This window comes from Cryptomeria japonica, chromosome 9 (assembly GCF_030272615.1).
Source record: "Cryptomeria japonica chromosome 9, Sugi_1.0, whole genome shotgun sequence".
Lineage (NCBI taxonomy): Eukaryota > Viridiplantae > Streptophyta > Pinopsida > Cupressales > Cupressaceae > Cryptomeria > Cryptomeria japonica.
The window spans coordinates 12,963,304-12,978,742 of NC_081413.1; the positions used below are offsets into that span (position 1 = coordinate 12,963,304).

The 15,439-nt window shown below is 37.4% G+C and overlaps 1 protein-coding gene across 2 annotated transcripts; it reads left to right on the forward strand.

The window, feature by feature from the left end:
- Positions 1-1,479: 1,479 nt before the first annotated feature.
- Positions 1,480-14,249, forward strand: LOC131077159 (pentatricopeptide repeat-containing protein At4g19440, chloroplastic). 2 transcript variants are annotated; one of them, XM_058014595.2, is made up of 2 exons: positions 1,480-3,488; positions 13,422-14,249. In XM_058014595.2, the coding sequence occupies exon 1, from the start codon at positions 1,581-1,583 to the stop codon at positions 3,417-3,419; it is 1,839 nt and encodes a 612-aa protein (XP_057870578.2). In that variant the 5' UTR covers positions 1,480-1,580; the 3' UTR covers positions 3,420-3,488; positions 13,422-14,249. The 2 variants fall into 2 exon arrangements, with proteins under 2 accessions (XP_057870578.2, XP_059067186.1); XM_059211203.1 differs by lacking the exon at positions 13,422-14,249 and adding an exon at positions 3,604-7,838.
- The last annotated feature ends 1,190 nt before the right edge of the window (positions 14,250-15,439 follow it).

Genomic DNA, 15,439 nt, shown 5'->3' on the forward strand with positions numbered 1-15,439 from the left:
CTGCCACTAACCCTCAAGCCCGCACTGTGTAATGGATCTACCTAGTGCCTCAACCATGATTTTGAACAGAAAGGGTGATAGTGGATCACCTTGTCTAATTCCTCTAGATGATTCAAAAAACCCATGAGATTTACCATTCAAAAGAACCAAAAACTTTGGAGTATGAATACAACTCCCAATCCATTCAATACATTTATCTTGAAAACCAAAATTAGGACATTGAGGAGGAAATGCATGTCCACAAGATCATAAGCTTTAAGAATATCTATGTTGTGGCATATTACTTTTATGTTTATTTCTTCGTAATTATATGCTCAGTTCAATTTTTGTATACAACTCCTCACATATATTATGTAGGAAGTGTATTCCACACCTCTACTTTCTCAAAGATTGTGATGCAAATTCATACATAAAATATATATACACCATTGATCTAATCAAAGAAGGTGGATATCCTAACATTTCTTATCAACCTTATTCTACAATACAAAAATATTCAAAATAATAGATATATAAGCAAAATCAAATTATATACAAAATAAAACAAATTGAACATTGCCACATAATATTTACAATAGTAAAAAGAAATTTCAAATTAATAGCTTATACACAAAATGAAACAAATCAAACATGACATAATTATATCTACAATAATTAAAAACAAGTCTAAGACGAAGTAGTAGAGAAAAGCATACATTTAAGAGATAAAAAGTTATTAGTTCTTTAATATAACAAGATGTGTCTCGTCCTCCTCTCACATGAAAGTATTAATGCTTTTATTAACATTCATGAACTTTCAAATGAAAGTTAATACTTTTGATAACTTTCATAAAGTCAATAAGTCTACGAAACCCATAGATAATTAGCAAGAAGACTTACAACAATAGTGATCAAATAAAGGTAATGATGCTCACTCTGAAGGGAATTGTAAAGAACTTTTTAAGTTCCTTATTGATGATTGGAGCCATCTGTTCAAATAGCTAGCAATTGGCTGGTTTTATTCCTCTAAGGGTATGTTCCCATGTGGCTGCTTAGCTTATTTTGGCTAGCAGCCGCGGCTCAATTTTTTTAGGAATTATTTGTGGAGCAGCTGGCCCCATGAATAATTATCTTTGCTGCTTATCCTTTTTTTCACAATTTTAAAGTTGCATGGGAACACTTAACTGCTTAAATTTAAGCAGAAAATAGAGTTAAGCAGCCACATGGGAACATAAGGTAAGCCTTTTGATTTATGCTGTTAAGATTTTTATTTCATATTGCTAACTGATTAAAATCTTATATGATTTTTGATATTTGTTGTTAAGATGAAGAACACTTAGATTAGTATAATATTTTCAAAAGAACACTTAGATACACACCCTTATTTTGCTACTTGTACTAGCCAACATCACATCTACTTTTATCTCCCTTTCCTTATTGCAGAAATCTTCTACTATATATGTTGATCGCATTTTTAAACCGTCAATACATCCAGTTTTAAAGCTTCTGAGCCCTCTTTTTAAGTTTCGGGAGGTTTGTTAGCTTAGGCTTCTAGTTACAAATGACACTTTCCAATGCATGATCCATCCTGAAAATCCATCATGGCCAGAAAAATCAAGGGATCGCTGCAGTATCTAATGCTTTCCTACACGATGACATCTTATAACGTTAATGGCACACAATTACTCCTACCCACTTCAACAAAAATTCAAAATCTCAGAAACAGCACAATGCAAATTTACAATATATCCTCAACAACAAAAGAAGTGGAACCCGCAATTAAAACCAGTAAAATGCCACCCAGAAAGGCCAGGCAAGCATGTCGTCGATTTCTAAAGCTTCTAAGTAATTCAGACGATACCCATTTCCAAAAAACCCTGATTCTACTGCGAGAATCTCCAGAAAAGATCTCATCTTCACAGGCCTCTTTGCTCATAAATAAAATCGGAGACCCATTAATGGCATATGACTTTTATCGCTTTATGAAAGCTCAGCCCGGGTTCGAGCCCCGTGGGGTTCTTTATGGAGCACTCATCGATACCCAGGTGAAGTCCAAAAACCCTAAACCCTATAAAATTAGGTTTTACTTAGATGAAATGAGAAAAAGGAACCTTAAATTCAGTGAAAGAGAGTATGGAATTCTTTTCAATACATTTTTAGGCATAGATCTGGAGCTCGCAGATGTCTGTTTTGAGCTCATGAAAGCCACTGGTACCACTCTGGCTGTGGAATCCTACAATTTTGTCATTGGTGCGTGTTTGAGTCACGGGCTGTATGATAAGGCATTGTTAATCGTGGAGGAAATGAGGATAGAAAATGTTAGTTTTAACGAGGAGACTTATTGTAATATTCTTAGGGTTTGTAAACATTTTGGCAATGCTAACGAAGCAGTGCGGATTTTTAGGGAGATGAAAGGTAACAGCATAAATCTATCCTTGGAGACCTATAATCTTTTGTTGATTGTGGTTGTAAGTGCTGGGGAAACGAAGGTTGCTACGGCCATTGTGGAAGAGATGAGGGTTTTGGGGTTTAAGCCAGACAAGGGTTTCTTGGAGAATTCAGCTAAGGCATATCTGAAATCAAATATGCTTGATGAGGTCGACAATTTGCTAAAAGATGAAAGCCTGAAAGACCGTAATGGAATTTCAGACTTGATCAAGATTTTCGCAGGGAAAAAGATTCTCTTGCAAGAATTTGAAGCTTTGCAATTGATGGAAAAATCTGGTCTGGATGCTAGTAATCTGGATCTTTCCAAAGTCATTTATGCCTGTGCCAGAATAGGAATGGTCGGAGAAGCCATCAAGGTTTATGATTATGTGAAAGCATCCAATCGTATTATTGACAAGTCTATCTATTTGGCTATGCTTTGTGTTTTCTGTAAAGCAGAAATGCAGCATTCTGCAGAGAAATTTTTCGAAGAGATGTCTGATCATGGTTTTGTGAATGAGGGAGCTTACTTGTATATGATGACCCTGTATGGGAATTTGGGAAGGCTGGAAGATGTGATGAAGACCTTCCAGTCGATGAAAGAAAACAGGTGTAATATAAATGTTGATGCCTACTCTGTCCTTATTGACATTATGGGTAAGGCTGGCAGAATGAACCAAGCTCGCAAGTTTCTTTTAGAGATGAGAAAGTCTCAAATACAGCCTAACAATGTCATATACTCAACTCTGATAAGATCTTATTTGTCAATAGGCCGGCTTGATTGCTCTCTTATGTATATTGAAGAGTTTAGATGCTCAGGGCTTATACCTGATGCTATTACTGCTGGTACTGTAGCCACTGTCTTGGCTCAAGCAGGTAAGTATGGTCAGTTGGAGACATTGATGGATGACCTGATTAGGAAGGGTATCAAATTCCCAAAGGATAAGGGCATCTTCTTGATGGATTTATGTACAGATGCTGTTCTTTCTGACAAGATTAGTCGGTTGATATAGCAAGAGAACTCATAACTTCTGTTTTGTGTTAATCCTCATATAAATGACCTTCACAGCAGAAGTACAATGGTTTGTTCACAACTGGGCCCAAGAATTTCTTGTTTTGTATTTCTCTTTTTCATTATGAGAATCCATATTTTCTAGAAATATGTTTCCTGATATTGTTAGATGTGGGTTGTGGCAGCCACCGTTTTAAACAATGATTTGTCTGCAAGCTTAGTACTATCGTGATAGGATTTGAACTGGGGTAGCTATAAAGGATTGTTTTTGCCACACATGCTTGATCATGGAGACAGCTTGGCCATTATTTCAAAATTGGCTAATTTATGGAGTAATTCTGTTTCAAATTTCGAGAAAAAATAGAATGGAGCTTGTGTGGCAGATTTTGAACTCTCCAATTTGAAGATTTGTGTGTTCACTACGTGAGGGCCTATGTAATGCATTCACAGTAGGTCCTTAAAAACCCCCCCAAAAATTAACAACGTAGTTGGCTCAAGAGTGAGCACTACATGCTTTTTTGATAAAACGGTACTGGTATTTTTCTTTGCTCCTTTCGTCACATACAAATTTATCCTGATCAATAGCCCTCTTATACATGTATGTCTAGTTTTCCGTCCTGGAGCTTGAAAATTTTATGTTTGATTAATCAATGGCCCTCTCATTTATTTTATGTATTTTGGATACATTGTGCAGGTGTTTTTATTGAAATGGAAGAACACGATAGACAAGCTTTGATCTTTGAGTGGATTTGCTTGATATGCAGGGATTTGAATAAGTCTTTTGAGGCTTTGTCCCTAATGCAGTGAAATAGAAGAATACGATAGACAGGCCTTGATCTATGAGTGGGTTTGCTTGATATGCAGGGTTTTGAATAAGTCTTTCGAGGCTTTGTCTCTAATGAAGTCTAGACCATGGAGTCTACCGAAAGATGACCTAATCTAGCAGCCCAACCCCTATTTAACACATCCATATGCAAGATTAAAACAAAAATGCAAAGCTACTGTAAATTAATAAATTGCCTGTAGTAGATTACAATTTGCTTACAAAATTATGTTAAGCTACAATAACTACAACTCCCTGTAACTAGACTATTTTCTCACCATGTGGCTTCTCAAACACTTTCAATCTCATTCTTCTCTTGTCCACTCAGTCTTCATTTTTCTTCTCAACTCTGCTAAACAAACTCCACTCCTCTCTCTCTCTCTCTCTCTCTCTCTCTCTCTTTCTCTCCCCCTCACCCATCTGAGATTGTTCCTGCCCAAAAAAGTAATAAGAAAACTAACGACTGTTGTCTGGCTAAGAACTCTTCAGATCCTGTTGTCAGCTATCCCCAACAGAAAGGAAAACATTGAAGATCCTGTCACCAACAGCAAAAGAAAACCACCACTGCCAAGAGTTGTAACCATTTGTCCAAAGAATGAGAAAATGAATCAACCCGGGGAAAGACAGAACAATGCTGAACAGTCGTAATGCAACAAGATAAAAGATTGACAGCCCAGGAAAAATGCCATGCAGACAAGGAACAACTCAGAGGTTAGATGCATTAAGGGAAGGAGCTTAACAATCAAGATAACAACTAGCCACGCAAAAGAAGGCAACCTCATCAAATAAAAAAATCAATCACCAGAAGGGACAGTGAGAAGTCATGGAAGAAAAGCAAACCATCCAGCTTAAATAGAAGGCAATTAAAAGCAAAACCCCCTTCAATCAGCTGCCATATGTGAAAGTTTTCTCTAAAAAATGTTTCATAACAGTTAGATTGCTAAAGCAATAGTAATCACCTGGGAAATCCAACCCAACATAGCCAAGAATAGAACAGACAAAAAACTCCTTTTGTTTAGGAAAGACAACAATCTGTGGTTTGTAAGGATTCTCAATATATTCTCAATATTTGATTGTATTGCATAAAACAATAATAATCATGTTATTGAACAAGCCTACATTAATCTTAACAATAGCTTCTGTAGCAACCCTTTATGCCAAAGTTTTAAAACTCGTACTTGCCACGGACTCAGCAAACCAAAAAATTGGACTCGGACTTGGACTCGTGAAAGACTTGGCAAGGACTCGGCAAAATTTAAAAAACGTAGTTTTACAAAAAAACATAAAGAAATTAATGCATTAAGAGAACATAAGAACCATAATTGAAACATTACACGTCATATGATCTTGAACCACTCAATATTTGAAATTTCATCATTCTACTCATAGAATCATACTCATTACTCATAGTTTCAAACTCAAAAATGTATAATAGCAGCATAAGTTTATAAATGTTGACAAAATTACATATAATGATATGTCCAACTTCAAATGATCTCTTTTGCTGATTTAATCTTCTTTGCTCTCCTCCTTCAAACCCTACAAACCTGTTTTCACTGAGAAACAAAGGCAAATGAATGAAAAAATTGAAAAAAAAAACTTTATAACGATGCTGAGAGTCATTTCTGGGTCGCAGAAGTCCATCTAATTGACTTGCGAGTTCGTGTATTTGACTCGCGTGAGTCCATTAGAAAGACTCGCGAGTCTTTCAAATAGACTCACCAGGACTCGCCTCGCGAGTCCTTGGCAAGTCGACTCGTGGTGCCACTGGACTCGGGAGTTCGTGGCGAGTCCATGAGTTTTTAAACTATGCTTTATGCATCATATTTCCTGGCACAACTTCAAGACTCAAGAAGCTATTATATTTTAAAGCACACACGACCCCTATAGTATGATAAACATCTCCTATAGCATTTATGAAACAGTCCATTTACAAAAGAAAATATCCAGAAGCAATTTAGTTCAGGCCTGTAGCAACCTGGAAATGGCTGAAACGCTCTTACAGAGGATCTAAACATATAATAAACCTGCATCCTTCCTATAGCATTCTCTGAGAAAGCAAGTTGGCAAGAAATGCAACAACTAAAAACTCAAGAAAATTGATAATCTACTGCTGTTTTTGGTAAATGCATGATTGTTTGTGGAGTTGGATGCTCTTGTACCATACATGTTGGGTAAGAAAATTTGTGAGCACTGTGCTCACAAAGTGGAGCTAAGTGGGAGGACCATCCTTGTAGAAAGCACACAAACTGTAGCATACTACTTTACTCTAACAAGGTACATTGGAAAATTTCTCAATTCAACTCTTCCAGTATTTAGTTGGGAAAAATACTGCCCTCATCCACTAAATATGACTATTTACTTCTATTCCTCTTGTGAACCTCTGTCCACCATAATCCTATTTCCTCCTGCAAAAGATTCTCCTTTTCTTATTCTTCTGTGGGATTTAAATAACCATTTTCTGACCTCCACCAAAAGCTTTTTCTCTATTCTCCACTCACTACTTGCAAAATCGACACAACCAAAATTATGGAAATCAAAAGTATCTATAAGTGCCTCTTCATTCTCTCCTCTTTCACTTTCCTTTTCTTTTGTGCTTCCCTGCACCATATCTGTTACCATCCTTGTGACCTCCAAAGGACTGTCATGTCCCCTCTTTAGTATGACATGACACTTTACGTGGATTTGCCTATTCCAGACTCTCGTAGGCAGATGGTTGTGATGAGAGAGTCATTTTGGCATTTATTTGGTGATTGGATGGCTCATTATGCTCTTGGAGACATTATATTTATTATTACTTTTTATTTGGGGCCAAAATGTTATTGAGGTGCACTTTTTATTTTATGAAGTAACTTTTTATCTAAAAAGTGCAATGAGGCTTTTAGAAGATTCTATTATGGATACTTCTAGAAAGTCATGGATACTTCTAGAAAGACTAAGAGGCTTCTAGAAGATTCTATTATGGATACTTCTAGAAAGTTATGTATACTTCTAGAAAGACTAAGAGGCTTCTAGAAGATTCTATTATGTGTATAAATAGACCCCATGGGTCTTTCATTTGGTATCGAAGTCTATTTTCTCTAGTGCATCTACTTGAGCATTTGTGGAGCTTGAAGGTCTGCAAATATCATTGATCTTTGGGAACAATAACTCCTTAGATTAGCATAACTGAGGAAGTGAAATATCTTCTGAAGGGTTGCGTTATTGGAGATGGTACTCAGCCATTTCATGTTGGATTTCAATTGAAGGTTGATTTGAGGGCTTGTATTTGGTGAATAAGGGTTTTGAATTCATCCCAGCTCAAAATTTGGTACTGCAGCCGCACAGTACGACCCAGGTATGGCCTGCAGCAGGGACAGTACGGTAGTGACAGCAGGGCATTCTTGGGACAGTCCAGTCCTCCTTTCATCAGCATTTCATAATCGGAGTTCAAGGAGCGATTTCCAGGTTCCATTGCATGGTTTTTGTTGTCAATTTTTATGATAGAAGTGCACAGTTGTAACAGTCATATATGTATTCAGAAAACAGTCCATTGTAATCAGACATTGCTATCTTGTAGTTGGATTGATATAGTAGAGAAGGTGCATTGCAAGGTCATTGTTCATGTGTGATAGTTTATACATTCTCTTGTCATAAATTCAGTGCTCATGTGTAAGAGTTTGTAACAGTCATACATTTTTAGAAAATTAGTCTACTGAACAATGCAATCAGAATTTGGGAAACTCATGATATATTAGCATTGAAGTCCTTGCATGAATATTTAGAGTTTCATTATTGTTTATTGTGTTACATTTCAATATTGGTATTGTTATCTCAATTGTACTTGATGCTCAAAACAACTATCATATTGAAACACTACATCACAAACAAAACAATTCAGTGCATGCCAAGTGTTTGACAAATTGTCTCAGTTCAGATTTGGGGTTTATTAGTGGCCTTTATAGTAAGGGTCATTACAAGGACACTCAACTGTTGTACTCTTTCCACTAAACTGTTTTTCCATATCCGCTTTAATTAAAATCTTTTCTTCAACCATCTGCTCACGTTCTTCTATCTTTTCAAGTTCAATTTCTATTACTTCCACTCCTACATCCGCATTATTATTGGTTGTTGCTACAACACTTCCGCAACCTCAGCAGCAACACCGTCACTGTTAATTTTATCAATCAGATATAAAGACTTCAATGTAAACTGAAAAATGCAATGAAAAACACAATGCAACATAAACACAACACAGCAATACCCTGGGAAAACCTCCCTCTTGGAGGTGAAAAACCCAGCCTCAAAATCCAATTGTATTATGTCAAATATGATGGCAATTACAAGACATGAAACTTATCTCCAATATAAGATCAGTTTGCTGCCAAAACAGTCTTCAACCAAATTCGCTTGATCTATGTGGAGACCGAAATGTATCAAATCTGCTTTGCTGTCTTGGAGATGTGATATCCTAATATGTAGAAGGAATTCACTTGCATAGGGATGATTCACTGGCCTTCCAGAAGTCTGTCTCAGACTTAAGGTGACTCTTGCAGACCTAGCAACATGTATATCGGACCTGCCAATGGAAAAGGATGTGTGCTAACCTTCAAGAAGATGAATATGCTTAAGGTAACAATTTCTCTGACTTGAGGCTCATTACAAATTCGCTGACTTGAGAGATGTGATTCGCATGATGTGATTGTGTGTAATGCCATGCAAATGACTTGTTTATATACTTGACTTGAGGTGTCAAGTTGCAAGTCGGCTTGCTTGTGTATTTACTATTTTATAATAATATTGTTTAGACCGCTCAATAGGTCCTGCCTCATAATGACGTTATTGCTTGATTTGCCTTTTACCGCCTATTTTGGGGGTTCACATTAAATTGTACACTCTATGTTTGGGTCCTAGCCCAATTACAATAAAGGAGAATAAATCACACAAGTTGTTTACAATTTTAATTGCCATTTGGCAACATTGAAATTTAATTTAATCCGAACTAGCTATTATTTCAATAGTCACCACTTGCATCCTCATTCACCAACACTTCTATGCCTTCTAAAAGACATACTTTCACTTCAATCTTGTTCTTCTCTTCTTCAACTCCTATCAACCTATGATTGCTTTTCTCCTCCTTACTATCCTTTTATGCGAGGATCTTTTCTTGTCTTGCTTGGCCTTTCTCAATACTTGTACACAAAACAATGTTAGATGAATAAGGACTTTCAACAGTACCTTTCTTTTCCTCTGCTACCACTAGCACATTCTTTCCTCCACCATGCCACTTATGTGACATTCTTTATTACATTTACTCACATCTACAATGTCTCCTGTATATTGTACAGTCCCCATAACATCGAGTCTTCATGGATTTCTCAAAAGTTCAAAACCTTGAATAGCCCTCTCGATTTGAGCCCTTTCTCTCTTCATTGAAGAAAACTCTTCACCAAGGCCACTCCAATCCTCATTTTACCCTTATTTTCCTCTGCAACCACTAGCATATTCTTTTCCTCATCATGCCACTTATGTGACATTCTTTATTGCATTTACTCACATCTACAACAACTCCTGTATAGTGTACAGTCCCCATAACATCAAGTCTTGATTGTAAAAATCTTGAAGATCCCTTTCCATTTGAGCCCTTTGTCTCCTCTTCATGAAAAAAAAAACTCTCGCAGCCTTTCCCAAGGCCAATCCAATCCTCATTCTCGAAGACATCTTTACACACATGCAACCCACAACCCAAAAAGACAATGACCTCTTACCAGCACTTTTCACACAATTTTGACTGACAATAACAATAACTCATATACTCTCGCACTAACCACAATCTACAACTAGTTTTCCTCAATAACCTAGACATGCCCTCTACCCAACGTTTACACTAGAAAATGTAAATTCTTAGGATCCCATCTATCCTCTTTCTACTTAGTGGAGGATGTTCCTACAACTTCTACACAACACTTATTTTGTTGGAGGACAGCTATCATCTCCTTACACAAAATACACCCAGTCACACCATTTTTTCTCTCTAAAAGCTCTCTGCAGTTGCAGGATTTCTTCTCACACCTATACCAAATTCTATAACCTCCCCAAACATAACCTATTCAACATATTTTATGCAAGATGGAAGCAAAATGCAACGCTACATTAGATTAATTAACTGCCTGTAGCCAAATACAACTTGCCCTCATCTCATTCTTATCTCCACTACTTCATGGAGTTTTCATTTTTCTTCTCAATTCTACTAAATAGAGTCCCATTCCTTTGCCTTGTTCAACAGAGGTCACTCTTCCCTTCTTTTCCCTTTCTTTTTCCCCAAATGAGATCGTTCTTGCCTAGAAAATAATATGGAAACAAATAACTGTTGCATAGCCAAGAAACTCATTAGATCTTGCTGCTAGCCAGCCCTAACAAAGAGGAAAATGTTGCAGATCTTATCACCAACAGCAAAAGAAAATCCACCGCTGCCAGGAGTTGCCAACATGGAGCTTTTATGTATCAAAGAAAGAAGTTTAATGGCCAACATAATAGGTAACCATGCAGGAGGAGGCAACCTCATGCAATCAGAAAATCAATTGCCACAAGGAAGATGTGAGAACTCACATGAGGAAAGAAAACCATGCACCCAAAATCGAAGGTGAATAAAACCAGGATTTCGTCAATCAGCTGTCAGATGTAATAGAGTCTGCTACAAATTGCTGCATAATGATTTGATTGCTAAAGCAATAGTCATCGCATGGAAAATCCAACCCAAAATAGCTAAGAATGGAAAAGATAATAAGCCCTTTTTGTTTAGGAAAGACAATAGTTGGCAGTTTGTAAGGGTTCATAACATATCCTTAATAGTTGATTGTATGTATAAAGCAATAGTAACCGCATTATCCAATCAGCCAATGTTAATCTCAACATAGTCTTTATAGAAGTTTATTATATTTAAAAAACACACACAGCCCCCGTAGCATAATACACAACTCCCGTGGCATTTCTTAAACAATCCATTTACACATGAAGCTGTCTGAATGCAACTTTAGTTGGGCCCATAGCAACTTGAAAATGGCCTGAAGAATTACTACAGATAGTCTAGAACATATTACAAACCTGCATCTGTTCTATAGCACTCTCTGAGAAGTTGGCAAAAAATCCACCAAATAACAACCCAAACTCAAGAAAATTGAAAGACATAACCAACTGCTGTTTTCAGTGATGTAGGATTGCTTCTGAACCCAAATAGTCTTGCATCAGTTTCCCACCTGAGCCAATATCAGCAAGTTCAAACCTCAGCATCTTGGCTTAGTGAGCTTCAAGAATCTTGAGGTGGTGTTGAAGCTTTGCAGCACAGATTTGCAATTACAAGTTGAAAGGGTCGCTTCAAGCTCGCAAGAGACCCTCAAACTCCTTGGCAACAGATGCGTTAGCATGCTTGCAGACATGGGCAACTTGCTGGCCAAACTTACACAAGAAGGTGGTGGTGCGAGCAGTCACAAAATTCCACCAATCAAGTGGCAGGCAATCAAGGGCAGTCCAAATTTTGGTAATGACATGATTGGTCCCCTAGTGAGTCAGATGTGACATGTTAAGAAGAAATTGTGTGCATGCGGTTTCATCAGCATGAAAATCCATTCAACTTTTAAAAGTGATGGGACTATGATCAGAAAGAATGATCTTAGAATTCATTTTCACAGATCTATGGTTGCAGAATAGAGAGAACACGTGTTGGTCAAAAAGCATAACATGATCCAGATGTTGGAGCACTCTATCCTTGCTGATCTGCAAGTTGGACCATGCAAACTGAGGATTTGACGTTGCATGTTGCCACTGAAAATTGAAGTCCAGTAGCCCCCAACAATTTTTGAAATAAAACCATGATGCTCACCAACACACCAATGTATTGGCTACAAGCCAACTTTTTCCCCGAGGGACTCCACCATAATAAAATCACTGCAACTAATGTAGTTGGAAAATGGCAAGTTGTCAACAAGCCAATGCAATAATGCTGTTCTTTCAGGCCCATTACTAGGGTCATAATTGTTGGCAAGTCCCATCATTCTCTCATTTATGTCAAAGATCACCCACATGACATGGTGTTTGGGCTCCTTCCCAGAGGTAATAATAGCTGTGTAAACTAGGAGAAAGCAACATTCTCACACCACCATGACCTTCGCTATGCAAGGTGATAAGCTGAAATGCTCTTGTTCAGACTAAATTCGAGGCAGCTCGAAACAAAAATTTTGTAACTTGGATTTCTTGTAGATAGACAATATCATATGGACCCAACTGCTGACATGCAGCTTGTATGGAGAAGTTATGGGAAGCTTTTGAAAAGCCTTTAACATTCCAAGAGATGACATTCATGTGGAGGGATTGCCCACAGAGTGCTTTGACTGGCTGTCGTCCTCGTTTGCTAAAGCTTCAAATGGGTTTCCTAACAAAGAGTGTTTGTTTGGCCTTTCAGTGAAATAGATCAGCATTTGCCACTGAATTCTCTCCTCAGTGATGCATCCTCCACTAGGAGGACCGTGAGAATGCCTCAAGTGTTGAGCACTTGTAAGAGCTGTCCCAAGGTCCTCAATCAGATGTTTGCAAAAGTTAACTCATATTTAGATTAAAGATTAGCATCTGACACAAATCTATAATCTCAGTTATAAAGTCATCCAAAAATACATGTTTCAGGTTAACTTCACATGATATTTTTGGGAAACATGTATTTTTGGATGCATATCCTCCATAACTTTTTGGTGGGACCATATAGTGTAAAAAGGGGTGCCCATGGTATGAAGTACTAATGCAACTCAAAATATTTCTGTATTTTTTGCTATTTGACTTTTGCTAAAATTCATCAATTTTAAATCAAATGATCAATGTTTACTCTTAATTGGGGTACAAAGCAACGAATCATCTTATGTTAGGTTCCATCATTTATTGTCTCATTCAAATTTGTTATTTTATTGCATGTGCATTATTTTTGGCTTTGCGTTTCTAATCATGGAAACAATTTTTTGCTATTTGACTTTTGCTAAAATTCATCAATTTTAAATCAAATGATCAATGCTTGCTCTTAATTGGGTACAAAGCAACGAATCATCCTATGTTAGGTTCCATAATTAATTGTCTCATTCAAATTTGTTATTTTATTGCATGTGCATTATGTTTGGTTTTGTGTTTCTGATCATGGAAACATTTGGTTCTTGTATGTAGATCCCACTTATGTGTGGCTCAAGTTCCTCATAGTCGTGGAGCACATGAAGACATGAAAAAGAGATTTGCACGTTGGTGTGTTGATGATTTCATGAACGATGTAGGAAATGAATGATGAAGAAACCGATGTTATTCATGATTCACCTGGTATTGGTATATAGAATAGCCTGGAATGAGAGAAGGCAAATGAAGAAGATTTACTCACAACTGCTGGAGTCTCTTCTTGCACTTTGTTTGAGGTTTGAGCGGATTCAATTATGCCCCCTAACAGATTTCATAGATAAGATGATCATATTCACAATGGACTGGTAGTTTCTCACAATTTTTTTTTTCTCGCATTGCGGACTAATAACATTCATTCCCCCCATGATCACGCATACAATCTACTCTGGTGTTGTATTTGGACATGGGACTTTGGTGGATCGATGAACATGGACAGACACTGAGAAAGAGAATCAAGAATGTTGGACAGAGACAATCTTGGAACAAAATTGGAAGGTTAGAAAATTTAGAAAAATATGTAGTGCTTGATGGATATTGCCTGCCAGTCATGTCTGCTGGTATTTCCTGGTACTCTGCCTTAAACAAATATTGATAAAATGAGAACACAGTTAACAGGAAATTCTGGTATAAGGTGCCCCACATTTTCTGGTAATATATATTTGAGTAAAATGGTAGAGCCCTTGTTAATTTATCTCTTTGCCCTGATTTTGAACTGGCAATGTTATGCTCTTAATTGTACCCCACTTCTAGTGTCTATGATCTAAGGTACTATGGCTTTGATTGAAATTCTATAGCAATAACTCCAGGCTTTATGCATAAGGATGAGAAACATGTGCATGTGCCTGTTGTAAAATAGTCAGCCTCTGTAATAACATAAAGAAGTAGGTATACTCCTAAAGAACTGAACGAAAATCATTTTGTGCACAGTGCACCTATAGAGAGATTGTTAAAAGGAAAGCTGCGCTAGCTTAGTCAGTCAGTTCTTTTTCTAAATATATTATAAACTCCCTTGTTAGTGAGCCATTTGTTAGCAAACCATGGTTTCAATGGGTGTTCAATTCTAGTCAAGTGAAAATGTTTTGTCAGATATATCCCTAGAACATTTGTAGCATGCTTCCAAACTCTTGAATGGCCCAAAGTAGCAATGACCCTAAAGCTATGCAATGTTATATTGTAATATTCCCCTTAACTTTTTTTTTATTTTTTCAATAAGATTACAATGCAAACACAATAACCCATTAAGGTTAGAGAAATAAGCCAAAACAACTGAAAGGGAACCCTTCCACCTTTTGTTCACCGAGAGCCCAATCTGGGAGGGTGAGAGCATACGGTGTTTTGGGGATCGTTAGCACCATAAACTGAACTGAAATTACAATGCACGGCCGGCAAGCTAGCCCCTTCCACTTTTCAACGGGATAGAAAACTATAAAGCTTGGCGGTAAACCAACCAAGGTGCGACTAGAACAAAGCCAAGCTACGAATCACTCTACCGCGTATCTCAGCGAAAGGATGAACACTTACAAAAAAGCTCAACTCAACCAGCGGGAGGACCATTACAAACAGATATCATTCGAGTGCTTATGCAGCAGGAGGAATGAATTACAAATATCAAAAGTAGGCGGCAAGCCAGCCTCTTCCACTTTTTAGCGGGTATGCTTTACAATCCAGAAGTGGTTGATAGTACTACTATTCAACCTTACAAAAAGAGAGGAAAGATAGAATAGAAGAACAATGTTGAACACAAAAGATAACTACCACCAGAACCAGCTCAAACTACACTCACTCGCAAGAACTCAGTCAAACATCAACTTTCAAAAATCTGATATAGATAACAACAGGCTGGAAATGCATAACCAGCAACCCCAAACCACACCATAATGCTTCCAATTCGCTCCAAACTCACCAAAAACACCCCACGACACACCCAAACTGACACTAGGCATAAACCGACTAAGAACAAACTGGTAATGAGCTTCAATATGCCCCCAAACACATAGCACACATCCCAATGCACC

Coding starts and splice junctions, on each gene's coding strand:
- LOC131077159 (XM_058014595.2), top strand. CDS start 1,581: ATGGCCAGAAAAATCAAGGGATCGCTGCAGTATCTAATGCTTTCCTAC.